General features: G+C 40.6%; 2 protein-coding genes across 5 annotated transcripts in view; both read right to left on the bottom strand.

Moving 5' to 3' along the window:
* The window catches only part of INO80D (INO80 complex subunit D), a 61,359-nt gene extending 49,218 nt beyond the window's left edge, over positions 1 to 12,141 (bottom strand). For 3 of the 4 annotated variants that reach the window (XM_054830534.1, XM_054830530.1, XM_054830533.1), the window contains exons 1-2: positions 2,311 to 12,141; positions 936 to 1,005 (exon numbers count right to left, since the gene is read on the bottom strand). The gene's annotated coding sequence lies outside the window, so the exon portion shown is untranslated. Of the gene's footprint in view, positions 1 to 935; positions 1,006 to 1,443; positions 1,762 to 2,310 lie in introns of those variants that run through there. The other variant, XM_054830531.1, reaches the window with a different exon arrangement.
* A 146-nt stretch (positions 12,142 to 12,287) lies between these two features.
* NDUFS1 (NADH:ubiquinone oxidoreductase core subunit S1) lies at positions 12,288 to 27,048 on the bottom strand. Its single transcript, XM_054830535.1, has 19 exons — positions 26,589 to 27,048; positions 25,749 to 25,816; positions 25,425 to 25,516; positions 23,876 to 23,983; positions 22,630 to 22,706; positions 22,456 to 22,537; positions 22,216 to 22,346; positions 21,347 to 21,532; positions 20,736 to 20,870; positions 20,254 to 20,368; positions 19,127 to 19,272; positions 18,613 to 18,741; positions 17,268 to 17,397; positions 16,623 to 16,783; positions 14,882 to 15,036; positions 14,109 to 14,284; positions 13,232 to 13,366; positions 12,959 to 13,031; positions 12,288 to 12,642 (listed from the first exon to the last, which is right to left on the bottom strand). The coding sequence occupies exons 2-19, from the start codon at positions 25,810 to 25,812 to the stop codon at positions 12,551 to 12,553; spliced, it is 2,187 nt and encodes a 728-aa protein (XP_054686510.1). The 5' UTR covers positions 25,813 to 25,816; positions 26,589 to 27,048; the 3' UTR covers positions 12,288 to 12,550.
* Between the last annotated feature and the right edge of the window lie 64 nt (positions 27,049 to 27,112).

Raw genomic sequence — 27,112 nt, forward strand, 5'->3', positions numbered from 1 at the left:
CCAAGTTTTTTATTTATTCAAATAACAGATAGCCTGCACTTGCATATGAGGTTAAACAAAATACCTTAGTCTTATTTTTAGTCCCAATGCCACGAAGACAAAGAAGCTTATTTTCACACAATACAGGACTATCATTCTTGCTTCAATGGGAATACTCAATAAATAAAATAAAGCAGTAGAGCTCCTCACAGAGCAGCCTTTTAGCAGTTAGAAGCTATCAAAGTTTCAGTATGGTATTACAATAACTTTGTACCTCCTGAGGATTTACCATAACTGTGAGAACATGGTACATGCAACTCTGTAGGACCAGGCCCTACGTACAAATTCATTCACTCATAAAAATATTGAAACATCAAAACAACTCCCACTAAGTAAATTTCGGGTTGCTTTCTGTAGATAATTTAGCTTTACAATTAATAAAAGTTGTCTGATGTACGTACGTGTTACAAACAAATCACATAAAAGGCTGAAGATGGCTGCGAAAATGTCACCAGGTTGTGACAGTTTCATACAAAACCCGAGCGCTCCAGTTCATGGGTCAGCAGCTGTACCTGGGGGTACGGCCCCAGCGTGGAACACTGCCAGTACAGGGGTGCCCATACCATAGGGGAGGGTTCTCGGCTACAGGGGAACGAACCATTGCCTTAAATTTGCCAATTTTCTTATTTAAGTCTACCAACGCTCAAAAATTGAGAACAGCCTTAAAATAAACCTTCATCGTATGTTGTTAAGTAACAAAGTTAGAACTAACTATAGATCTACATATTTTAATCAGATGGCATAATAGAAGACTTTAAGGTAAGCGTTACTGTCATTTTCAAAATTCATTTGAGGTTACCTGTACACAGCCATTAACATTTTGAGCTAAAAAACACATTAAGGAACATTTGACCAAATCTAGACACCTCCCACATGAGAAACCGGAGCTATTTCACCTGTGCGGGGTGAAGTACGTTGGTGGGTTTTCCAGTGGACTCACTTCACAACTACCAGACGTTCTTGTCCCTGAAAAAAAGGATCCTTTCATTTTCAGTCCTGGGGGGCAGCAGCAGCTGACAGGGACCCCCCACACCAGAGGCACCCCGGCCCATGGGGACAGCTAGGGTACCCCGGCAGGGACGTGAGAGGGGTCCAGAGCCCAAGTCCAGCCGCGGCCCTTGCCATGTAGGGCCCGCTGAGGCAATCGGCTCCCCTGCGGCAGGGCCAGCGGGCTGTTGCCCCCCGTCCCGGGCCCCGGCGGGGCTGAGGTGGCTGCCAGCCCCGGCACGTGGCGGGGCGCAAAGCCGAGGCCGAGGCAGCCCCTCACTCCTCTCCCTCGCGCCCAGCGTCGGGGGCCGGTCCGGGGCCCCCGTGTGCCGGCAGCTTGCGGGGGGGCGGAGGGGGGGGGGCAGCACTCAGACGGCCTCCCCACACCCCATCCCAAAAAGTTGTGAGGCGACTCACCCCGCCGCCGGCCCAGTCGAGGGGGAACACCGGAGGGGGGGGCGAAGGGGGGACGGGACGGGCGGGGAGGGCCGCGGCCGCGTCTCGGGGCGCCCCCACCCCGCCAGCCCCGTCCCCACGGCCGTGGGCGCGGGGCGGGCGGCAGCGGAGAAGGGGGGAAGCACCCTAAAAACGCCGCGAAACTTTCCAGGCCGCGGCCGGCGCGGCCCCGCACGCCCCGCGGGACCGGCACCGCCTCCGCCGCGGCGGGCCCGGACCGAGCTGGGGGAGGGGGTGCACCCCCCCACACACCCCCGGCCACCGCCACAGCCGCTCATTAAAAGTCATTTCGGCAAATTAATGCCGCCCCCAGCCCCCCTGTCCCGCGGCCCCCCTCGCCCCGCCGTCCCGCGGAGGGGGTGGGGGGGCGGGGGGGAAGCGGCCCCGGCCGTGGCGCCCCCGCCGCCTCCCCCCCCAGCCGCCAAGCTCCGGCGGCGGCGGGGCTCGGCCCGCTTTGGGCCCGGGGCCCGGCGCGGGGGGCCCGGCGGGGCGGGGAACGGAGCTGCCGGGCCGGGCCGCGCCGCGCTGAGGCCTAGCGCGCCCCCGTCCCCGTTCTCCCCCGCCGCCCTTCACCTCCCGGGCAAAGGTGCCGCGGCGCCGTACCCCGACCCTCCCGCTGGGCTCCGGCGACCGTCTCACCCCCTTCGGCGCTTCTCGCGGCGCTCGAAAGCCTCAAAAACCCCCCCGGCTCCCCTCACCCCCCGCTGCGGCCTACACCACCCCGGCTGATCCTCGGCCTCGCGTAGCCCGCCTCCCCGCCCGCCCTGCACCCTTCGCACCGCCTGCCGCGCTACGCGAGCCCGGGGATGCAGGCCGGGCCTGGCTTACCTTTCCAGCTGCTTTTTTTTTCTCCTCTCTCTCCTCTCCCCCCTTTCCCTCTGTTGGGCTGACAGATCAGAGTTTCCTCCCCAGCAGAGGGACTGGGAATGGGCTCGGGCTCTGTGCTGAGGAGCTGCTGCCCCCCTGGCTCTGAGAAGATCCTGCTTTTTGTGGGGAGGAAGCTTTGGGGGCTCTTTATTATTTTAAAACTACAAAGTGCTCAGAGGGTAGGTGATTATTAAGGGGAATCCCTGAATATATTCTCCAGCAAAGAAGGCAGGGCTGCTGGGGCTGCTCAAGAAGAGAGCCAGCAGCCTCCTACAGCACCACTACAGGCACTGAGAGGACATAACATCAGAGCGCGGCTCCTCTGCCCTCCAAAACAACAACTTTCCTACCATCTTGGAGGTAGTAGAGAGGGAGAGAGGGAGGGGGAAAAAAAGTACAGAAGGTTTTTATAAAGTGTCAATTTGGGGGAGGGAGCCAAATGGCCAAAATAATTTTTTTTTTGTCATTTATGTGACTTTTTATTTTAAATAAAAATAAAATACAAAGGCATGTGGCTGAAGAAATTATTTTCTTTATAACCTGTTAAGATCAGCTTTCTGGAAAAAAAATTAAAAGGAGGTACGGTAAAAAATACATTTTTAGTAGTAACTTTGTTTTTCTTTAAAAATTAAAAATACATAATTTTTTCCTGTGATTTATAGAGTTGATAACTTTGTTGTTGTTGTGTGATAGTTGTAAAAATTAATGTGTAATTGTGAAAGTTAGTGTAACTTTGTTTTGGTACTCGTACTGTCAGTAGAACAGCTGGGATTGATGTGGGATATTTTGGCGTAACTGTACCATTACATCTTTTTCTCTCTCAAGGCATTGTAAATAATACTGAATGTACAGGTAGGAGAAAACAGCTATTTTTTTATTGTTTTTTTTTTTTCTAGAGTAGGCCATGTAGAGAAGCTACAGGGGATTTAATGCAAGTGAGTGAAACCTGTAATATATATATCTGAGAAATTCTGTTAATCTGTCATAAATTCAGCATTGTCTGCCCTTCAGGATGGGATGTGAAAAAATAAAGCTCATAGCAAGAAATTTGGAGGCAATAGTTGAGTTTTGGTTTTAATGTTTTCAAAGCACTTTGCAGCCTTCTAAAATCTGTTTTGTGTCTTTTTAAGTTACTGTTTTGATTTGGGGGCTTCGTTCCTGATATTTATGAGTACTATTATTCCTGACTTCTTTACAGAGTTGAGAAATGCTATTAATTTATACTACAATATCTTGCAATATAAAATAGTCATTGTATTTTTCTTTGTTGCAGATGTTTTTATTAGATTGTTTTGACAACATTTCATATACTTTTTACAATGTGAGATGCTACGCTGTATCTATAGATGAAGACACTGATCACTGTATTTAGCAGACCTATGATAATGTTTCTTGCAATAGGATTATGCACAGCCCTGTTCAGAGATAAACTGCAAAGATGCCTTTTTATTTGTCCTGAAGGAAGAGGAAATAATTAGGAAACTAATGAGCGATACGTTAAAAAAATGTATTTTTTTCCATTGTAAAAATTATTCAGGTAGTATAGGTTAATTGAACTGCAGTCACACTAAGGTCATGTGAATGAAGCTATTGAATTACTTAGTATGTTGTCAACCTCTCCCCCTTTTCTGTAAAATTTGAAATATGTTGGTTTAGCTCAGTTACTGTAATTTAAAAAAAAATAATTCTGAATTTACATACACTCCCTTTTCAAAACATACTTTGTGAGTTTGCCTAGCTAGTATAGTGAGCGTGGTTTCTGTGTTTATAGTGGGTATTTCATTTTAGTTTGAATTAAAGTTTTTAATTAAAGTCAGCTGTTCTTTATGTCAAACTGTGCATTTCTTGTTTAGCAGAAATTTTTTTAAATTATGGCTAGTCTACCTAGCACATTTTAATAATCCAGAGTGTTGCGCTCTATGGAGTTATTGCATAGGAGGTGTTTATCAAATTATTAATCCATTAAAGGCATTATTCTGCTCTGACATTAGAAAAACAAAAAGTAATCAATCAAATATGTTGCTCCTATATTGTATTTTAAAAGATTTTATATAGAAGTAATGTGATAATTAGGGTACTTCATAATCTTACCAGTCATTATTGGGTGCTTTGGAGCATGAAGTATAATGATTCTTTTTGTAAGATATTTAAACAAAAAATACTTTTATATTCCAAATCTCAAATTCATTCCAGGAATGACAGGGATTACAAATATTGGTCCTATATGGGATGATTAAGAAAAAAAATTTGAAATGTTAGGAATAAATTATCTCAATGGATTCAGAAATTCAACAAATGCAGCGTAAACTAATGTTTCCTTTTCTTTTATTCTAAATAAATAAAGGACCAAATTCTCAGACCCCAGTTTTGCAAGTGCTTGCAGACCTGATTAATAATTCAGAAGTGTTTGAAGAATCACTCAATACTTACTTGCATAAAACTCTTACCAAGTCGGTAGGGTTTTGCTAGAGTACTGAATTCAAGTTCCTGCACTAAGTGATTTCTTGTATCTCGCATTATGTTATAATGAGAGAACTGCTACTGTAATTCAGTAGTTAGTATAATTCAAGTCAGTTCTCTTTATTGGACTATTAAGACATTCTTAGTGTTTTAGGAAGAGAGGCAGATGACTGGTCTATACTGAGTCTTTCTGTGGTACTCCTGGGAATATCTGTACAGCATGCTGAGGGTAATCTTAGGTTTTTTTTTTTTAATGGGATGCAGATGATACAACATGCTAGAGAAATGGCTCTGAAAGCACTTGAGAACCTGAACACAGAAACAATATTAAACCCTTTCTTTGGCTTATGTGCTTGACTTCGCAGATACTGACTTTAATCGGATTACTTGCATGCCTAAATTTAAACAGGCATCATAGTAGCATTACACATTTTGGTGACATCCTGAGATCTATTTGGTGTGTGGTAATTGCAAAGCCAAAAGCTTAATGTTAAAGGAAAAGAGAAACATTTTGAATCTAGTTTGGAATAGGAAAACAAAATAGGATTTTTCTTGTTAGTGTCTTGTACAAAAAAAAATTGAATCTTTTTAAGGAGGACAAAGTAAAGAGGAAAAATACACTAGATCTTACCTACATGGACTATTGTGTAATCATTCAACAGAGAAGTTCAAATCTGTATGTTATGGATGGAGGAATTTATTTGACAAAACTTTATTTACCTGAGAGGATTAAAAGGATTTGCTTTTCAGTAACTTACTAAAAATTGCAAATATTATTTTAATTGTTTTGCTGACAACAAAATGTTACACAGTAACACTCTAAAGGAGCAAAGTCTCCTAGCTTTAGTAAGACAGAATTAAAAGAAGATTTAAAAAAATATTTATCTTTATTGACAAGACTTAAGTTGGGAGATGCTTCATTTTGATAGAGCAGAGCAGTGCTCTGAAATAATGTTGGAGAAAAAATTGGACTCTGAGACTCCTGTACAAGGACAGTGTGTAAACCCAAAGCAAGAAACATCCCCTGTACAACATGAATTGTATTCTGGAAATTCCATTTCTTCATTATAGAATAGGTCTGTCTGCCTTGACTTAAAGCAGCCGCCTCCCTGGACCAACCACTCCAGCCAGTAAACGTATGCTTGAGCACAGGGTGGTCAAAGAACATTAATGTTCCCTAAATCACTAGTTTCTGGCTAATGAGGCATGCTTCACTGATGTGTCTCGCTGGTGTTAATAGTGAGACAGAAGGCAGTGACGTAGTGAATAAGCTTTGTGAGTGTAATAAAAGTAATGGAATAGATGCTTTAGGTTACTGGAGGAGGCTGCATCAAGGAATGAACCTTGACTCTCTCCCAAGGTCATATGCACCCCAAACGCAGACCTCGGGAATTTCTGGAGCATGACTTAGGCTCTGTGTGTGGTCAAGTGTCTGGGGTTTTCAGCAAATAGTGTTAGAATGTCAGAATCTTGGTATTATTCCTTAAAAGATACATACATTCAGAGGATAGTTCCAATGTCTTCAAATGCTTGTGAAAAGGATCAGCAATTTATTTAAAATGCAGATGAATATTGTGAAGGGGAGGAGCAACACTTGAGAGTGTAGATGTTCATTAGAGACTTTCATATATAGAGCTGCATTTGTATAGAAGGTCTTGTCTTTAGGTGTTTAAACACTGAAAAAGGTGACAAATTAAATAAACCCCAAAATGATGATTAGACACATTTTTCTAAGCAATGTCTTGAGCAGCAGTTTTATGTGGTATTGGTTTGTTTAACTGTGGTAAGCTCTGGGGTCAAGCTAACCATTAAAGCCCAGCATAATAGTATTATTGAAAAATACTTATTCTTATTTTTCAGCAGTTCTTTAATATGGAAATTTTATTGCAGTGGTTGTCTCTAGCATATCTGAATTTCAGTTACTCTATCTGCTGCAGTAGAATGTATTTGATAACCAGCATGCTTTTTGCCACTTTTCCAAACATCAAAGAGTCTGTATGCTAAAAACATTGTCTACAGTCTGAGGATTTTTCTCAAGCAAATACACCCAAGTTATGGCATAAATTCAGCTGCTAAACTCCTTCAAAGCCATGTTTTAGTGCACTCCTACGTGGCAGATAGCACAGCTGAAAGTATAGGCCAAACCATATGTAGAACAGAGTTTAAAGTCGTAAACGCTAGCAAAGCAACACAAAGTACAGCTGACTGGCCTTGTTTTCCTGAGTCTTAGGGGCTTCATTAAAGCTTATTGGCGCAATGGGAATTTTGCTGTGGATTTCAGTAGGAGTATAGTTGCAGAGGTATTTAACCAACTGGGAGCAGACGTATGCTAGCCATGGCATGATAATATAATTAATTGATAGTGAACTGTACTGAAAATAGTAATTAACTAAGACTTAACTAATCTCTCCTTCATTATCAATGTATAATGTAATCTGCATTAAATAAATGGCATTGTCTTCCTAAAGCTCATCAAAGACAAAATAGTAAGACTATTAATTGTGGGAAGGTTGTCCAGAGTACGTGATGGGCAGGAGACTTCTTTAAATAAAAGACAAATGAATGGAATAAACTGTCCCAGCAGAATGCTCTAATACAGTCCCATTTTACTGGGCAGCCCACTGTTAATTCAAAGTATGCTGTTGTATTTTTACTATCTGCTTCTGTCTATTGATATTTCATTAACTGTAATTGTAGCAGTTAAGAAGCTTTATCACCAGTCCTTCCTTCTGCTGTTAGTTCAGTTACTCATTTACATTAAGGTTAGAGTGGGTCTTGGTCATCGTTGCAAATTGGAAAGATCTGAATTCCCACTCTGGACCAAATCAGCAATCTCTTAGTCTTCTGAGAGCAGCCAGTACAAGATGCTTCAAACAAAGGTGTGGAATATCCTGTGATGGATAATTCAGAAATGAAAAGCATGCAGGACAGGATTTTTCAAAAATAGTTGGAGCTGAGCTAACATCAAAGCATACGGCTTAATTAGCATCTAGGGTCATGAGATCCCAGTGGGTTTTGAAAGTTATTTTTTATACATGAAGCTTTTTGCTCTTAGTATGTTTCTTTTTGATGCATGGTTCTCATCTCTGATCCATTTCAAACATGACACAGGTGTACAGAAGGTGACAAGAAGAAATAAATTTTTTTCTTTTAAATATTAGTGAAGTATATTCAAAATTCAGTATTAGCATCAGAGCGAGATGTCTCTACCAGCTATTATGTTGTGCTCTAACTCTCAGTACACTTCTCAGCGTTAGGCACTGTGAATGGATGCTTGTGTGTAGCTGGAGGAAAACATTTATTAACAGTGTTTCGCATAGCAGGCTTTGCTGATTATGGCATCACTCAGAGTTTGAATTGCAAGGGTTTATATACATCATTTATGGCTGTGCCATTCCTCTCTTGTGCTCAGCTGTGGGGAGCTGGGGATACCCAGGTACTTGGGGACACATTGCTGACATCATTCCATCAGCTAATACGTGCTACTGTAAAGTGTCCTTTGGATAAAATCTTACACAACAGAGAGGACCATGACTTGTATAAGCCCCCACACACAGCAAAGGATTCAGCCTTTGTTTCTGAACAAAGTTTTCCTTGTGAATCTCTGTAAACTTCAGTATTTCATTCCCAAAGGTGCCTGTAGCCATTTGACATTTTATGAGTAATAATAAGTATCTGTTAATATCTGTTAATAAATTAATAATAGGTTGGGGTTTTGGAGTTTTTATGGGGTTTTTGTTTGGTTGGGTTTTGGTTTTTTGTTTTTTTTTTTTTTAAATAGGGATTTAAAAACTGCTTCTTTGGTAACTTCTCAGGTAACTCTGTGAGAACTTACCCCATAAAACATGGCCTGATAAAAAACTTATTTCAGTTGTCAGTGAAGTCCTTAACTTTGAGGTGCTCTCCATTAATTCCCTGCTTACTTACTGCTATTTTTTTTTCCATGATGGTAGTCTCAATTAAGTCCTCTTCTATCAGTTTGCTTGTTAGCACTTTCTCTGTTCATGTCCTGTCAAGTGCCTTGAAAGAGTCAGTCTTTCAGCCCTTCATCACTGAAGGCAATTTCATCTAATTGCATATTTGAAGGACAACACAACAAATCATTATTAGGAGACTCTTGTTTTGGGAGAGGATGTTTTGGCTTAGCCATTGTTTGGAGTATTTTATGAGGAGCAGGCTCGTGGGGCAGGGATGGAGATGAGGTTTTATTACCTTTTCCCTTTGTATTAAGGCTGATGCCAGTCTGCCGCTCTGATTTTTCTTTAGCTCTATGACTCTGAGCTGCTTTTCTGTTGGCTTTAACAGTAATATACAGCACATCCCCCAACCAAGCCGATAGCAGCCACTGTCTTGCAAGACTCTATCAGCCTCAGAAGACGTATTGAGCCCAAATCTTTTACTTCCTGGGGAAATGCTACAGACACTTCCTTTTCTGCCTTGAGCTATGCTTCAAAATACATTAAAAAAATGAGTCAGTTACAACTATTTTTATGAATGGCCTAGTTGTGTTGGCTGTTTTAGAGTCTTGCTGAGACCATACCTCAGTTTAACTTGACTTCCATTTGGGACCACATTGTCTGGTTTCTTTTTTATTGAAGCAGGTCACTAAATTGCCCAGGATTTAAAGCTTCTTTCCTCTGGAACTGCAGGGATATACCCATGGGATGCTGGTGCTTCCAGAAAGGTGGCTATTGAACAAGGGTTTTTAAAAAAAAATGGTTTTGTTTGTTTTTAAATGACAGCTTTAGACTTAGATGCTTAAATCTGCCTGCAGTATTTTGACAAAGTTTGTTTTTCTTTAATCTGACTGCTGGTGTTAACTTGGCCTAAACCTGCTTGAAAAATGTAAGTGCTTAGTAGGGTTTTACCTTGAATTAACACACCCTTTTCCTTCTCCACTCCCCACAACCTTCTGCTGAAGACAAGATTACATAAAGGCAAGGCTTAATCTAAGCCATGTTTGAGGTTAATTGCTTATGTGTAAGAGCTATGTTCACACAGTGTTGTATTGAGAGAAGAGGATACTTAACGACTAAACCCATCCATCTCTCTCCCAGACGCATACCTGTTCTTTCTCATGCTGTCTGCACAGGCAGAAGTGAGATGAAGGTTACTGGACTGTAACTGGCCATGCAACCCATGAGAAATTCTGCCAGTTCGCCACCAGGTGGTACTACGGCTGCATTTGGGGAATAATCCTCAGTTCTGGTCTTAGCTTTAAAACAAAGTACAATAAACCCTCTGCCCGCTCCCCAACATTGCATATGGAGGCCAGCTGCATCAGCAGAACTGACTGTTGAGGCAATGTATCACCTAGCTAGTAAGCCCTTTCATCTCCCATCATCCCAGCTCTTCATTGCCACCTTCTCATAATGCTCTGCTTTAATCTGAGGTTGCAGCTTCAGAACGAGCAAGTAGTAGCACTGTTATTTTTTTTTAAATAAACAGAACTAAGTTGCACGAATAGCCCTGTCTCTGTAGATTTCTGTTCGAATACTTTGCCTAGGCTACATCACCTCCATTCCTTTGCAGACCCCTACTATCCTTTTATTGCTAGCTAGGTGAAAGTCCACATGTGCACTGACTGTCCAGCCACCAGAACAAACAGAAGAGATAAGGGAAGGGCTACACTGTGAACTCGGTTGATAAGAATGCTAATTTAGATTTCTCTTTACTGTCTAGTTTCCAACAGTCAAATTTGTAGAGAGCCTTGTTGCTATTATCAAGTTTGGCTGAAAAGTTCTACACTTGGTGACTAGTTAGGTGGGGAAGAGGGTAGAAGCAGGACAGCCAGCACCACATGTATTTCTTAACCTTCTTGTCTTTCAAGATAAGGGCTGGACACTTTTTGAATAGAAATAAGGATCTCCTATATATACTAACTGGAGGACACAAAGCCTTCAAAAAAACCCAGAATAATGCATGCCAGAGTTAAATAATGCTATAACATTTAAGGAAAAAAAATACAGTTCTCTAGAGCTTTTAAACCTTTATAAATTTTGAAGTGAAGTGATAACTGACTTGTTGCACAGCTGAAGTTAGTCCTCTGTTTTTGTACAACATGGATTTTCAGGAAAAAAACAATAAGGTTTTCATCCTAGGAACCTGAGAACTAAATGTTTTACTGAATATAGGATTCACCTATACTCTCTCCTCTTAAACCTACCATCTGCGCGAAGAGCCACCTACCTTGCTTTTGGCTTATGTTCTCACACACATTCTTGTTTTGCTATGTCCCTGCCATAAACCTCTCTTCCTCCTGAAGTAACATTCCGCAAGGACAACAGGAAGGTTTTATGCGGTACTTGGTCACACATGCAGACACATACACTATGAGGTCCTGTGAACTGCCACATTAAAAATAAACTACAGTATTTCTAAATGTCTCATTAACGTACATAGTAGGATCTTTGAATAAAGTGAATAGTTGTCTTTATTTTGTACCACCAAAAGGACTGACCCTGTTGGTAACTGGATGATGGCAGGCTGAGTCCAACAATATCCAACATTTAAGACTTAGTCAGCTAGGGTAAGGTCACTGGGCTACACCAGGATAACCAGAAGAGTTTTCTTCCTGGGCAGAAGGAATTTTTTAAAAAATTACTTCCTTGTTACTGAAAAATTTTAAGTGCAGAAGAAAAAAGGATGTTTATAAAGCTAGAAAGCTATGGCTTCTATAGCAGCATTCTCATGCACTCAGTATTCTTCACCACATTTTCCTGTGTATTTTCCTCATGCAAAATTAACTCCCCCCCCCCAAAAAAAGTTGGAAGTGATGGCTTGTTGATACTGTTCCTATTTGCATGATTCCTGGAAGGATTACTCTAAACCCTGTTACTCTAGCAGCCTGTTGGCGAGGGAACTATCCTTCTTCCAAACTTACATTAACAAACATAGAGGAGAGACTTGCTGTTCTGAAGTAATTCTAAAGCTCAAAAACCCACCAAAAACCCAACACAACCAACACATCAACCCCTTCACCCACTTTGCTATAAAAAGATCAGCACATAGAGAAACTATGCTCATGTCTTCTGTGTATTTGAACTGGTGTAGCTAAAGGCCTTTATCTTTCTGCTAAATTTTTAAAGCAGTTCAATATGAGAAAGCTGTGTGAAAACTGCTTTTCTTTTTCATGACAAAAATTTTTTTTTATTTCTTCCATGAGTAGTTTCTCAACTGAAATGAAATGGAGAAAGAGAGAGAGATCTAGAGCAGTGGTAGGTCTGAACACTGACATAAACCAGGTATATTTGACTCAGAAGAGGGACAACTTGCTCTGAAAGTGCATTACAAAACCAGCATGTTCACACTCTCACCAGTGCTTAAAATGAAGATACCTGGATATCCTGCAAAAAGGTTACAATCTAGTATTTTTGCCACATAGACTTGTTCCTAGCAAATCAAGACTTAGCAAGTCTGAGTTGCTTACTGAGTTTTTTTCATGCAAGAAGCATAAGCTATTTGAATTACACATGTAATGGATGGTTTAGTATTATAATTTATTTGTATACAATCACCATGTACTCTGCCTCTGGGTACAGTAAGTTCAGTGCTGCATGTTCTCTCAGACACAACAACAGTCCTATAATATTATAGGACTATTTCAAGTGATGAAAATGTGAACGAAGAAAAGAGAAATACAACAGCCTAGCAAATAGATTTTGAAAAAAAAAAAAAAATCAGTCACAGCTGTTAACTGCAACAAATACTTGGATGGAAGTGGTAGCAGTCCGCTTAGTCTCTAGCAGCTGGCTGGCTCTTCTACTGCATGAGCACCTTCAACAACAGCTTTCACACACTTGGCCATTGTCTGGGATGCTCTACTGATTGAATCTGGAAAAAAAAAATAAAAAACCACTTGTCAGTATGTTAACTGTTCTTTTTCAAAATTATACACAGACACAATATAAAAGATTTAGCACAGGAGTGCATACAAACAGGATAAAGAAAAATGCTTAGTTGAAAATATAGTTCAATGGTCTGTGCTTTATGCAAATTCCAATAATTTTCCTGGAAAATTTTGTTTCTTCAAAAGACTCAAATCTGACATATCTTGGTGGAAAGCTTTAAATGCCTCATAAGAATCTTACTGTAAAGCCACATAAAATGTATTGCTGATTTCAGAATGGAAAGGCCATACTACACATACCTGTCATATAGAAGTCTTTTATTGTGAGCTGAGGTGGAACAAGAGGATCAGCAAGAAGCTGTTGCTTCACTAACTGTGGCAGGGAAGAAAAAAAAAAAAAAGTCAGCTTTATGATAGGAACTCGTTAGCAAAGCATTTGTTCAGTGAATTCTGCATTCAGCGCGGGTCCAAGTATGCTTGTATTGCTTACATATGAAGCCGGCCCATTTCTTTAAAAAGCATCAAGCTGTGTAACAGCACTAAATCATGCCTAGATGCTTCATGTTTGGTTACCTTTGACAATTCATTTGCCTGGTTGAAGTAGTTCGCTTCTTCCACATCATCATATCGGACCAGATTAGGAGATACTTCTTCTAAACGCTTCCGTATTTGATCAAGGTTCTCGTAAGGCAAGGTCATACCAGCCAACTAAGAGGTTCACAGAAAGAAATGCAATCAAGTCTAAGGTTTTAATACATAGTGGTTTAGATTACCAATCCATTAACATACCTAAAGTAAAATCAGGAAAAATCTACACTCCTGAAAACACAGGCAGTGATAACGTGCAAATTAAAGCAAAGTCACAGTATTCTGTTGGACTTCTGATGCCTACAGTTAAGACCTCCCCATGTTAAAACTAGGCTGTCCTGTTTGCTATACAAAGGAAAAAAAAAAAGACAAGAAGTACTCTTCTCCTTCCATACAGATGTCGCTTGTACTTTCCCTAGCTTACCACCAAATGAGATAAAAGCAATCATCAATGCATCTTGTTCCCAGTGACTAGTAAGCACATATTTGACCTTATCTAATGATACCAGATCCTGTCCTCAGAGTTCATGTTGTTTTCTTTATAAAAAGCAACAAACTGCCTCCTCCCACCCCTTTCCTCTGAAGCACTTCATGAAGACCAGCAGAATTTGCAGACAAAGCTTCATCCATTATGCATTCCAATAGCATACAGCAGCTACAATATTAGTGCTATCCTCAGAAGGAAACAATATGATTTAACTCACAGAATTAGCAAAGGATTCAATACAAAACATCACTTCTTAGGACTACAGTCATGTACTTCCCTGAGAATGTACCTCTTTTTGGGAACACTTTTCAATACAAGAGGAACTCAACCTCTCAGTATACTTTTATTAGAAGCAATTTATAACAGCAACAGTACCTCAGAGACAGCTCTAATAATTTTCCAGTCTTCCCTTGCCATCCCAGGTGGTGTTACTGCTACTCTTGTCTGCTGGGCCCTGCCCTCAGTATTCACGTATGTGGCTGCCTTCTCTGTATACGCTGCTCCTGGAAGAATAACATCAGCCATGGGAGCTCCCACGTCCCCGTGATGTCCTAAATACATGGAAAGAGGACACAGTACACAACCATATAAGACATAAGTAAGTTAAAATAAAAAGAAATCCTTTACTAACACAATACAGAATTTCTGTGTTCCCAGGGAGAAAAAAAAAAAGTTTCTAAGGTTCACTTAAGCAGTAATATAAAGCCTATTAGGCTGACTGCTCTGAGGTCTTACTTGCCTAATACTTTGGGGAGAATGAACAGACTACAAGCAGTAGTAAATGGTAGTTCAGTCTCTACAGTCACTCTGCTTTGGGGGGCTCCTGGAACAAGGATGCCTAGTGAATTAAGACCATGTTTTGGTATGATACAACAGCTGGGAACAAATGCCACTTTGTCTGCCAGGTTTGAAGCTATGCTCCACAAGACCAAACTGATTTATATTCTATTACTCATCAACTCTCATTTTTACCTAAGAAATAGGTAACCAGTATCTCAGTTATATGTTGGAAGTTCCACACTTCTTGACAGAAATTAAAGGCTAGACTTTATCAAAGGGTCAGATATGTTTGTAAGAGTATGCCACTGTTCAGGCTTTCTCTCCAGCTACTAGATAGGAACACTTCTTAATTTACATCTACTAATTACCTTGATAGATGATAAAGCAATCCTTTGGCAAATCCTGACGTGTTATACAACCCGAATCTGCTCCCAAGAGATACAATATTTTGGGAGGATTTTTCCTAATTGCCTCCACTCCTGGTTTGAAACCCAGATCCAAAGCAGCTACCTGGCTTGCAACCCTGTAGGAACAAACACATTATGACTGTAAGTTGTTTCAGAATTCCCCTCTCCCATCAGAAGAGACCTAACTTCTTTTTTTGACTAAATATTTAAAAGGGACATAAAGGTCTCTAACAGTAACAGGACAAAACTGATGCATAAAGGCAGCTGAAAATTTTGACAGAGTATTTGACAGAATACCAGGTTGGGTTTGTGTTTTGACAAACTCATGCCATTTGAAGTTTTCCTGGGGAATCTCACCTATTTAAGATGGGATAGCAAAATAAAGGCAGACATTCCAGGTCAGGGCCTAGTGGCAGGCAGCTCACTTATCATCTGGAACATCAAGGTTCACATTTCAGCTATGAATTGAACCCAACAGACCTTTAATTTAGGGCACTCACATGGAAGACAAAAGACCAACTACTGGACCATCTGCTACTTTGAAGCACCTAAGACTTAAACCCACTATTTCATCACTATTCATTTATTCACACATAAAAATACTTTTAGAAGAATGAAATAATCATTTTTGTTTCCTGGCAGTCTTTTTCTTTTCCAAAGAAAGTTTTGCATAATCCTGCATAATCAGGTACCAGACTTACAATTATATGTAAAAGAAAAAAGATTCTCTTTGTAGAATACAGATCTTTCAATGATACTCAAGTTTGTCTGACATAGTCAGACATACAGGTTCCAATAAGTTAAGTTGCTTTTTACACTTAAGGTAGAGCGGATGGTGCACCAAAACCATGAAAGTCAATCATATGAAAGACTGCCAAAACACATGTAAAAAAAGGTACCATGAGTGTTCTTTAACTCATCAGCGTTTTGGTATTAAATGTTTCAGTTTTAACAGCAGGATTTTATACGCAAGTTTCTTTCAGAGGACCAAGCCCTGCTCTTGCTATACCAGTTTTACATCAATGCCTTTTGGCAGAAGGACTTTGTTGAGTCTCTGAATCTAAGCACCACTACATTTGCTGAAATAATTTTTCCTTTACAGAGGTTGTCAATTTGACAGAATTTTAGAAAGAGAGTGGGGAAGGACTGTCCCAAAAGAAGCTTGCCTATTAAAAGGAATAATATCACAATAAACTGAATAACTAAGATCAAAAGCCCTAAAATGAAAAGCTTTGAAGCTTTTCTATTAACTATTCAGTTAAGAAACTGCCAGTAAAAGGAATAATATAAGAAACCATATTATTTAAATACTCTTGCCATTTTGTTTGTTTTTCTTCCTCTAGATAAAAAACAATCATTTAGCAAGTGACACTGGTCTGCTGTGCATTCTACTGAGCACTGTGGTATGTCATTAAGCTCTCTTGATTTCTATACCTCTAAATTTAAACTTTAAATTCTGTATTTAAAATATAATAGATTAATAAAAATCTCATGGAGAGCCTGAAAAGTTTTCCAGGTCAAGTAACTATTTTTTATTAAAAAGTTTCTGCTAGTTTGTACTTTTTTTTTTTATATTCCCTACAGGTTCTAACCTGACAAGCCGCTTGCGCGCACACAAAGAAATCCGCACACATACGTTGTGGTAACTTGTGTAGGCCTAGCGTGAATGAAAGTGGCTCCTAAATAAAGCTTTAAAGCAAACCTGTGGAGGATGTTCATGACTTTCCAGTCAGAACCAACGCCGCTCTTAGTCCTGGCATTTTGTGCAATGGTGGAAACGGCAGCGTGGATAGCTGCTCCATCGCTGCGCTGCAGTGCTGCACTACCTACCACCACCATTGGCTTTTTGGCCTGGTCAAGGACCTGTGCAAGTGAAAAATCAAGAAATTCATTCCAAGGCTCTGAAGACAATTCTTGGTGCAGATAATGTAACAAATCCCACAATTTCTACATGTCTTCCGTGCAAAGCTACAGTTCTGAAATGGTCATTGTTTCATTTAGAGATAAAACCAAGAAAAACTGCTATAAGCAGTACGCTACCCTATCACTGCAGAACTACGCTCTTGATAACCAGAGATTTAAGTGGAAACAGCAGTAGCTGAAACAGCCTGTTTTGTATGAAGAAATATTTCAGGAGTTTCCCACACTGCAAAGTTTTACACACCTGAATATATTAAACAGTTCACACATACTTGGTGCATGCTAATTATTACCTCATCTCTCCATTTGATTAAAAGCAAATAACCCCACATACAACATGGTACTTCTCTTCAAATCTATGTGGAGAATTTAGATTATTATTCAATACATTTGAAATTTAAGTGTCACACTCTTAAGTTGTATGTACCTTAGAGAATGCATGTTTTCCAGAAGCAATGTCCTGAAGTATCTGTGGGGACTCTCCTAGATGATCATATGTGTAGGTCAAATTCACAGGAGAGCCAACAAGGGCCACTTGCAAGTCATTGTGAAGCCAGCTGGAAACACAGCAAACATTAAAAAAAAAAAAAAAAATCAAAGAAATGCAGAGTTGTACTCAAAGTCACTAATTATAATTTTAGCAATAATTTGAAATAGGATGCAAATTGTTTCAAAGGAATTTAAATGACATTCATTGTTTTGGTAATGCAGTTTAGCATTATTCTGACTGTTAAACAAGCCTAAGTTTTTTTTTAGAAGGACTATTTCTCTGTACATTCTGGGACCAGTGCGGCAGCACACCTTACATGAGTTCAAAACTCAGTTCCCTGCAATTCCCTCCTCCCCTCAAACTTTTGCCAGTTCAGTGGAAAAAAAAAAAAAATGTTGCACAAAATGAGGTGCTACAACTTTAAATCATCTTTTCCAGTGTTAGGGAAAAACAAACAAAACAAAAAAACCCACGCCTACAGCTGTTAAGTTTATTTAGCTTGACTTAACTCTTAGTTACTTCAAAATTGAAGTTAAAGTTATTTGTAGGCAGAAAGAATTCTGAATTTGACAGCGCTCATTGTTTTAGAAATCCACTTATTTCTTAGATAAGCAGAGAAAAATTTAGCTGGTTAGAAATGTTTTCCTTTTTTGCAGCTTCTCATAGCACAGACTTATAAAAATGTATGAATCATTTTTAAATTTCATTGCATTTTTTCATCTCAAAATTTTAAGGCCACTATTGTTTAAAATTACGTATTTCGGAAGATCCCAGTACTAGGAAGGACAGGGCTTTTATAAACCGGTTGTCTCCTGCTGACATATCTTGTTAAAGTTGAATCAGCTATGTTCAAAAGTTTGGGAAAACCACGTTACTTGCCAAAGAAAGTGATAAACTTGAATGACTGCTTCTAAAAATCAGCAAGTCTGATTTGTTACAACAACAATACAAAAACCAACAAACTGATGCTGAAAATAATTCTTTAAAGGAATATGCTTTAACAAGCTTCTGTAAGCCAGAAAATCTGAGGTGTCTGTGTAACATAACAAAGGAGTAGATGTCCGAGTATATGAACTTACAGAAACGTCAAAGTGAGAATGAATGAAACATAGCTATAAGCTAGAGAAGAGACCCCCTTTTTCTACACACGTTTTACTAAAACGTGAACCAAATCCAGTGAGTCTGTCTGGATGAACGCTCTCAACTTACTGCCTGCTGCTCCACCTGAGCATTGTATCAAATCCAGCTGGATTTGCTTGCTTATTCACCAAGGAATACAAACCTCTTTCGAATTCTAGCGTTAAAAAGCGGTGCCTCGAAGCGTGGATTGGTGCCAACCAGAAGCAGGACATCTGCTTCCTCCACTCCGGCAATCTTGGTATTAAGCAGGTAGTTAGAGCGCAAATCTGTGCTATTAACAAAAAGATTTAAGAAAAAGGATCTTCATCTGCTATTACACAGTTTACAAGGTCATAACTGTATTACAGTTTTCACAACACAAATAGAAATAGACTAAATTATCCAACTTACAGAGTGTAACTGGCTTTCAGTACCCTACTGTTAAACTGCAGCAGCCTTGACATACAGTAAAGTTTGCAACCCTTGCTACAGTAGAGACTGTGTATGTACTCACAATCCATAAATACTCTCTATAAATGAATATTATAAGTTCAAACAAAATCTGCTAATGCATCAGCAAACGCTATCCTTGGTCATTTCAGAATCTTAGCATGAGATGATCTGCAGACTGTAAAGTTTATTAACGTGCTAATTACAAACTTTGCCTGAACTCTTACCCAGCTCCAGCAGTAGGGAAGACCTCTTCAGTGCAGAGTGTATCACAATTTACTCTATTCAGTAAGTCTTTCAGAGCTATTAATGCTTCTGCATCCACCAGTCCTCCTACAATTGCTGCTACTTCCTTACCTTGGACAGCCTGTAGCTGGAGAGAGAAAGCATAAACGTAAGCCAAAGAAACCACTGAAATACATTCCCATTTGGCCCAAGTAAATGTTTGTTACATTAGGATGTGCCAAAGCCAGCAGTGCAACCACTGGCCTGGAGTAGCACAAACTGATCAGCAGGGTCTGACTTCTGCAAGGCAGCAACTCCAGCTCCCTCAGAACGCGTGATAAGCAAAGAACAGCTCTCTAATCTGTGCAGGTGTCTCCCACTGGAGTTATTCCTCAGGTGTGGCTAATTTTCATTCAGTGTGGTGAGGAGAGGAAGACTAGTGAATGCTTTTGTTTTAATGAAACTACAGTGCAGACAGAATGCAAACTTCCATAACACAAGCTCACGCAGTAAACTCAACGCAAAGGTATTATCTGAGAAGCAATAGCTTCCGTAGCAAATCCTGCTACTGTACCACGGGCAAAAACATCCTTGTAGAAAGTTCAATTGCAGCTACTCAATTCTACTTTGTCCCACATAAAAATTTTAATCAAAACCCAGAGCAGTCATGCAGCACTTCATTTGAGCAGCAGAATCAATCACCACACAGAGAAAGCACTGAGGCAAGCACAATTCAGATATAAGTAACACAGAATTAATGGTTTTGATGGCAAAAGTGGTGATAGCATAGTTTAAATTAAATTTAAAGAAGTCTTCAGATAGATTAGAGTAATTCAGTAAAGTTGCTTCTTCCTAGATTTCTAAAGGAAATTTAGTTTCCTATTTAAATAAAAGTATTTTCTCTCCCAATGCCCCACATGAAATCGTGATCAAAGTTATTCAGTCTAATCCATGAAACAGGAAATAATATTCAAAAGAAGAAATTTAAGTGGAAATACAATGTAGTAGAAGTCCCTCTAACCTTAAAGAAAAAAGCCCTTTTCTGTATGACTGTTTTCATATTAATCATTTTAACATGTCCAGCTTTAGAAATTAATTTTATGCTTCATATATGGAAAATTTTTCTTACCACACCAGCAACACGAGTTAAGACATCCTCCCACGAGGCATAAACAAATAGTCCTTTCTCATTTTTGATCATTGGCTGAGTAAGTCTCTGACGCTTCAGACCATCGTAAGCAAACCTACGTGAACATCGCTAATATTATGAAAGAGCAGAGACTAGGGTAATTGTGTTTACTAAGTATTTTCTAAGGCTGAGATTTCTAACAGCTTCCAAGGATTAGAAGAGAGAAGCACAAGAGATATTTCCCCTGAAAGTTTACAAATTAAAGTTACTGTAAAAAAGCTACAAAAATGAAAATATTAGAAAACTCAGTAACTTCAATTATAGTATTAAAAACATGTTTTACCAATTATTCTTCACTATAGCTTTACAATATTAACACTGGAATCCAGAAGTCAGTGCTACTCTCCACATTTCTGGTTCTGCGAAGCGTGCCTTTAACGCGTGCACAAACACGCACGTGGGTGCAAAAACCTCCCGCACACCTTGTTTTGTCAGATATCCATTCCTCGTTGATATCTTCATGCAGCCTTGGCAAAATCCTCATCACTTCTCCAGTCCTTGTGCTGACTACGATGTTGCTTCCAACTGCATCAAGAACATCAATTGACTCTACCTTCCTGTTGAGGAGAATAAACAAACCACCTGCATATACAAGCAGCAACAGACTGCATAGCAACCAAAACAACAACAAAAAATAAAGTGCTGTAGGTTTAGCTTTAGATATACATATAAGAGCTTAGTTTCACAAGATATTTTAAATAATATCCTCAACAATTACTGAGTTAATGAATTTGAATTTTCCTTTATACACATTTTTTTTACTGTGCAATCAGCACATCCTACAAATCCAAAACATTTTAGAGTAAAAATAAGGGAAGAATAGTCTACAAACAGTAACATTCTTCCTTTTCTTGAATGAGCTGTGAGTAAAAACAGAATTTGTGTTAGATTCAGTCTATGGAAAGTCTACAACAAAAACACAGAGAATAAAAATCAGAGAAAACCCTTGGTACCATAGATGGACATATTCTAAGATAAAGCGTATTACAAAAACAGAGAAAGTTGCATCTTCAGGATGAGTTAAGATACATACCTGGTCTCCCATGGGCGTGCAGTAAAGGCATATGGCTTGGAGGTAAGAGCACCAACTGGGCAGATATCAATAATATTTCCTGATAACTCAGACATGAACATTTTTTCAACATAAGTACCGACTTGCATATCGTTTCCTCTGCCGGTTGTTCCCAAGTCATCTACCCCTGCAACCTCACTAGCAAACCTGGTAGATGCAAAAAGAATTAAAAACAAATCCGGAATGTAGAACAGCAACATAGCACGTTTTTCACCCTTATCTCTTTTTCTTAAGATAAAACGTTAGCCTTAGTTCATACACTTGAAAGAAGAAAACAATTAGACACATTAGTGCCATCACATGCAGGACTATACAGCTGCAGAATTTCCTTCAGATGGGGCTATACAAACTAGGTGGAGTTAAATCAAAAAACAGACCAGTTGGGCGCTCACTGAATTTTACAGTATGAGTCCAAAATTAGTCTTAACAAATTCTTTCTAGAACTAGGCAAGTACGTTGTATTCTTTACAATCTGGCTCAAGCTGGCTGGTACTGAATCTCAAGACTAAAGAACAGCATAAATATAGCTACCAGAGGCTATAAACAAATCTTGCTGCTGTGGCTGAGGAAGCCACTTAATGTTTTAAAATCCATTCTGGCACTAACACCACGAGACCTGCCCTGTAGAATTCTGATTTAACTTTCGTCTCTATTTCCTGCATGACAGCTGTCTGGTAGCTCTGGGAAACCAGCTATCAGTCTCTACCAGAAAAAAAAAACAACAAAAAACCCAAATTTGACTGCCCCTCATGGTGTTTCTTTCACAAGTAACAAACTGATATAAATATGCTTGCTGTGTACTCTCTGCAGTGAAAAATAAAGGACATTACCTGATACATCGAGTGCACTGTATACACCGAGTCATGATTGTTTTGACTAATGGGCCAATGTTCTTGTCCTCCACAGCACGTTTTCCCTCTCTAAATCTACTCCTATCACTGCCAAACATCATCGATTGATCCTAGAACAGACAACAGAAAATGGACGTATCCAGGCTGCAGAAAAGCACAATTTCACCTAAGACAACAGTATTAATATGTAAGTCTACACAATTTAATTGGATGCTGTACCTGTAGATCACATTCTCCACCCTGATCACAGATAGGACAGTCCAATGGGTGATTTGCCAGCAGGAACTCCATTACACCCTCTCTGTTGGGTTCAGGAATGAAAGTTAATGTCAACTTTACGTCATTTAGCAGATAGCCTCCTACAGCCGATTAGTTGTACTAAAAGAAAGGTACCTAGCTTTCCTGGACTTCTCAGAGTTTGTCAGTATGTTCCAGCCCTTCATAACTGGCATGGCACAAGCTGCAACTGGCTGCAATCATCATAAAAAGCAAACATGAACACAACAGATTTCTTCTCAACGTGGGCACAACCCCCAAACTCCCCCTCCTCCCAAATTCTAACATAGACATCTGTTATTAATTCAACATGTTGCAAAAATTAAAAGGTATTTGCAAGGAAAAAAAAAAAGAAAATCTAACCAATAAAGTCACTGGAAGCCATATTTATTATTAATCTGCTATATAAAAAGGTTAAATTAGTTATTATTTTTAAAGTTGAAAATTTTACACTTTCAAGTTGCAAATCAAGTAGTTATAGCAAGAAGTCAGTTGTAACAGATATAAGGCAAATCAAAAAAAGTCCAGCAGAGATCTGAAAAACCTCTAGAACTGAAGTTCAGAGTATGCATCATTTTACGAGACATTTATTTGCACAAAGCCTATACAAAGAGTCTTGGAGTAAAATTCTTCACAAGATTACTGCAAGATTAACAAGAACTGCTCAGAAAACGAGTATCCCCTACTTTTCAATCAGATCATGAGATAGACCATCATGACTTCCATCTTTATTGATAACCCAACACTTCCAGAGACGCAGAGCTCAAACTATGAAATTCAAGTTGAAGTGAGCTAGAGTTTTATATGTGAATATAAATGTGTAATCCAAGACTGAACTCCAAAAGAATGCCTCAGCTATCTGCATAGATTTCTTAATACTTCAGCTGCTGAAGACAGCGTTCAATCCTGAGTCAACTACTATTTTACAACAGAAATCAATGGTACATTAGCTTATATTTTAATGCATTATAACTAATTGTAATCTCTACTTAGCTTAAACAAACCTCCAGACACTAATCCTACAGCCGAATTCATACAGTATCTGAACTTCACATTTGTGTAATATGAGCTGAAAAAGTGTGGTTGAAGCCTGAAATACAGAACATAAAATTATATCTGACTGAAGATACTCAGCTACCAAATGCTCATGTCCAGGAGCAAGATAATCCATAAGAGCTTGAGAACTGGTTTTGATCCATAGGCAATCACTGTGGACCAGTGGGGAGAAGGGAAAAAACCTGCTTCAAGCAGCTGAATGACAACGATTTGTGTGCTAATGACAGTACAAACAATTATTTACAAGATTTAAACTAGGCCCTAAGCACAGCAGAAAATTGCAATTCCTGTGAAACACATACAATACCTTTGGAGCTTTTTCTATTTCCACAAGACACATCCTACAGTTTCCAGCCACAGAGAGACGATCATGGTAACAAAACCGAGGTATCTGAATTCCAGCCTTTTCACAGGCCTATAAGGAATAAGAAACAAAGGGAAATCAAATTTTAGTTAGACCTTTCAGTTCCACCTCATTAAACATTATTCAGATTTTTCAAAGAATAACAGTGTTAGTGCTCAGGAATACAATGTATTTGGTCTTTCAACTTAAGAAGTGACCGTAAATAAAAAATTGTGATCAAGCAGGAACATGTCAGGTCATCAATTACAAATATATTTTTTCCTAAATTTGTAACTGACTGAGGAAATGAGAACTGACGTCTCCTTCATTCTTTCCTCCAAGAATACAGACAATTCTCTCTAAAAGATAGGACACTACCAATAGAAATAAGTTTTTAAAGAATACATGAACTATTTAAAGGAAAGTGCGTAAGAGGAAAATTTGAAAAATACAAAGGAAACAACAATGGGAATATTGACTTCTAATAGTTCAACAACATGAATACTCTCTATAAAGGTACTGGAACATAGTTAATCTTAAACTTCAGCAGAACCCCAAACTCAAATATTTTTCCATGACATGTCTGAAGAAGACATAGGAGGACAGAGACAACAAATTTCCAGAGAACAGATAAAGATGGCCTTTCCTGCCTAAAATCCCCACAGCTGATGGGATCTATGCTATAGTGCTAGCTATGTCTGCCAGAAGAAATACCACTGAGTTCAATAAAAAAAGAACTAACAAGACTGGTTTCTGATGATTTCTACAAAAAATTATCACATGTAAGCAAAACTAAAAAGTTAATAAAAACGACACTTAAGAAAATTTTACACTAGACTCCTGCTGGGGGCATTCTAATAAATCAGTAACTTATATCCAAAGAATAAGGGATATATTTTTAAATAAACACTATGTACTTTAACGTTCTAACTCACTATATCACATGCCCATTTAATGGCTTCTTAAAAAGAAGTTAGACTGGAAAAAGATCTACTTGAAGTTTTGGTCTGAAAAGCAACAATGCTGAGTACAGGCTTGGAGAGCCAGGTTCCATTTCTTCTCGCACCAAGAAGAATAAAAGCAGCGAAGGATCAGCATTCTGAATCATAAGAACTAATAATGAAAAGGAGACAATCCCTCATTTACCTGAGGCATCACTTTAATAACATACAAAATTAACAGGTTCTGAAAGACTACTGGGTCACACAGAGCTAGAATTTCAACCAGAATTTATCAAAGTTTGTGATTGCATTGCATAATTTTTTGCAAAGGGGATTCATGTAACATGCATCTTCTTTCAGACAACCACGGCAGATGCTTCTTTTTCAAATACTGAACTCCCCAAAGGATTTCTGCCACATGAAATTGATCACAGTCAGTGAAAACACCCCTAAAGAATTGCAAGAAACATGGCAAAGGTTTGTTTGGGGTTTTTTTTGCTATATAGAATAGAACATGCTGCCAAGAAGCCAGATGAGGAGTCCAAGAAAAATTGAGCATGCCGTCCCCACACCTGAAGTACTGTGGTTCCTGGGTTCACCAATACAGGATGACCATCCACAAACACCTCTATTTGGTTGCTGGCTGCTGTTGTAGTTGTACGTCCTAAGAGACACGGAAAAAGAAAACAAAAACTTTCAGTTACTGCTAGATGCAAGCCATCAGACCCCATGCTCCTTATCTTACGGTTATACAGAATTGATACAACTCCAGTTCTATGAACAGCAGAACACAGAATTCCAGAGCTGCAAATGATGCATACGTGCCCTTCAATAAGTCAATTACGTGTACAGGAATTTTATCACCATAGACACATTCATAAACTAGAGACACTTACCACACACTTTGGAGGACTGGGCCACCCCAGCTAAGGTCCTGCGGACAGCAGGTAGTCGAAGCATGGTGCTTTGGTAAGAGAGAAAACAGCACTGAGTTTTTATCAGTTCTGATGTTTGCTGACAGGTTTTAAACAGGCAGAGTAAAAACTTCTATACCAGTTGCAAAAAAGTATGCACGCATGCGTGCGGAGGAGTAAGAAGTTACTTTCTCACACTACAAGACATGGTTTCTCTTCTATCTGTACTTCATATATATGTATGCCGCCTCACAGTAAAACCGGTGAGCGTTAGGATGATGAGCAGCTGGCAGCCGAGCTCAAGCCACTGACTCTGCAAGAGCTGCCGGAGCACGGACGAAGGGAGAGCAGCCGTGGAGAACGGGTGGCAGCTTCCCCGCAGCCGGGCCGTGTTTACAAACACACGCGAAGGCCCGAGGGGCGGCTGCGGCCCGGAACCAAGCGTGCTCTCGGGGCGCCTGCCCGCCCCGTCTCCCCGGGCCCCGCTCCCCCGGGGACCGCGCCGGGGCCTTGTCAGACGGCGCAGCTCGGCGGCGGGCCCGGCGTCCCCATCCCTGCCGGCAGGGCTCCCAGGCGGGCCCCGGGGCGCTCCGCCACAGCGCCGGGGCCGAGGGCACGGCCGGCGGCAGCGCTGCCCGGCGCGGGGGGTCACCTTGGAGGCGCCTCCGCCGCTGCCCGTCAGGCAGCCCCCGGCCCGCCGCCGAGCCCGTCAAGGGCACCGGGAGGGGCGACAGGAGGAGGACGCCCGTAACGACGACGCCGCAGCCCGCCGTTCCCACACTACGGAGCCGCCGCCGCTCCTGCCGCGGCGTCCGCCGTTACCTGGCGCGGGACGGGCGGCGGAGGCGCCTCGGCTTTCCCCGCCACTGGTCGGGCTGCCCTCTGCCTCGGCCTCTATGGCGGCGGCCTCGGCCCTTTCCGCTGCTCCCCGGAGCCTCCTTCGGCAATCTCCGGAGTGGGCAGCCTCAGCGACGTATAAAGCCTTCTGACGCACGCGTTCGGCAATTTCCGGAACTAGCCACTTCGGGTATTTCCGTCAGATTATCGGCGAACGACAGAACTCGACAATTTCCGCTGTTCTCCCACAGCCTTCTCGGCCACCGTCAGACACCCCACACTCAGCAATTTGTGTCTCCTTCCGCCTCTTTCTTCGTTCAATTCCGGAAACTTCCGCTGTGCCCGCGGAGCGGAGCGGGGGGGGGCACAGTAAAGAAATGTTACAGTACCTTCGTAACACTGGAAAGTTTTCTGGGCTTTATCGTTAGTTTCACATTTATTACTCTGATCCTTCTCTGCACCTCTGATGTTCTGTCCGCTTGCGATGGAGCAGCCAACGCGCGAGGAAC

Source organism: Grus americana, chromosome 6, assembly GCF_028858705.1.
Source record: "Grus americana isolate bGruAme1 chromosome 6, bGruAme1.mat, whole genome shotgun sequence".
NCBI lineage: Eukaryota > Metazoa > Chordata > Aves > Gruiformes > Gruidae > Grus > Grus americana.

Excerpts from the sequence above, each read along its gene's own strand:
- NDUFS1 (XM_054830535.1), bottom strand. The coding sequence starts at position 25,812 with ATGCTTCGACTACCTGCTGTCCGCAGGACCTTAGCTGGGGTGGCCCAG. Across the intron at positions 17,398-18,612 it reads AACGCTAGAATTCGAAAGAG|CTGGCTTCACAATGACTTGC; the intron begins GTTTGTATTCCT and ends CTGTGTTTCCAG. Across the intron at positions 13,032-13,231 it reads AGGCAAATGAATTGTCAAAG|TTAGTGAAGCAACAGCTTCT; the intron begins GTAACCAAACAT and ends TCCCTGCCACAG.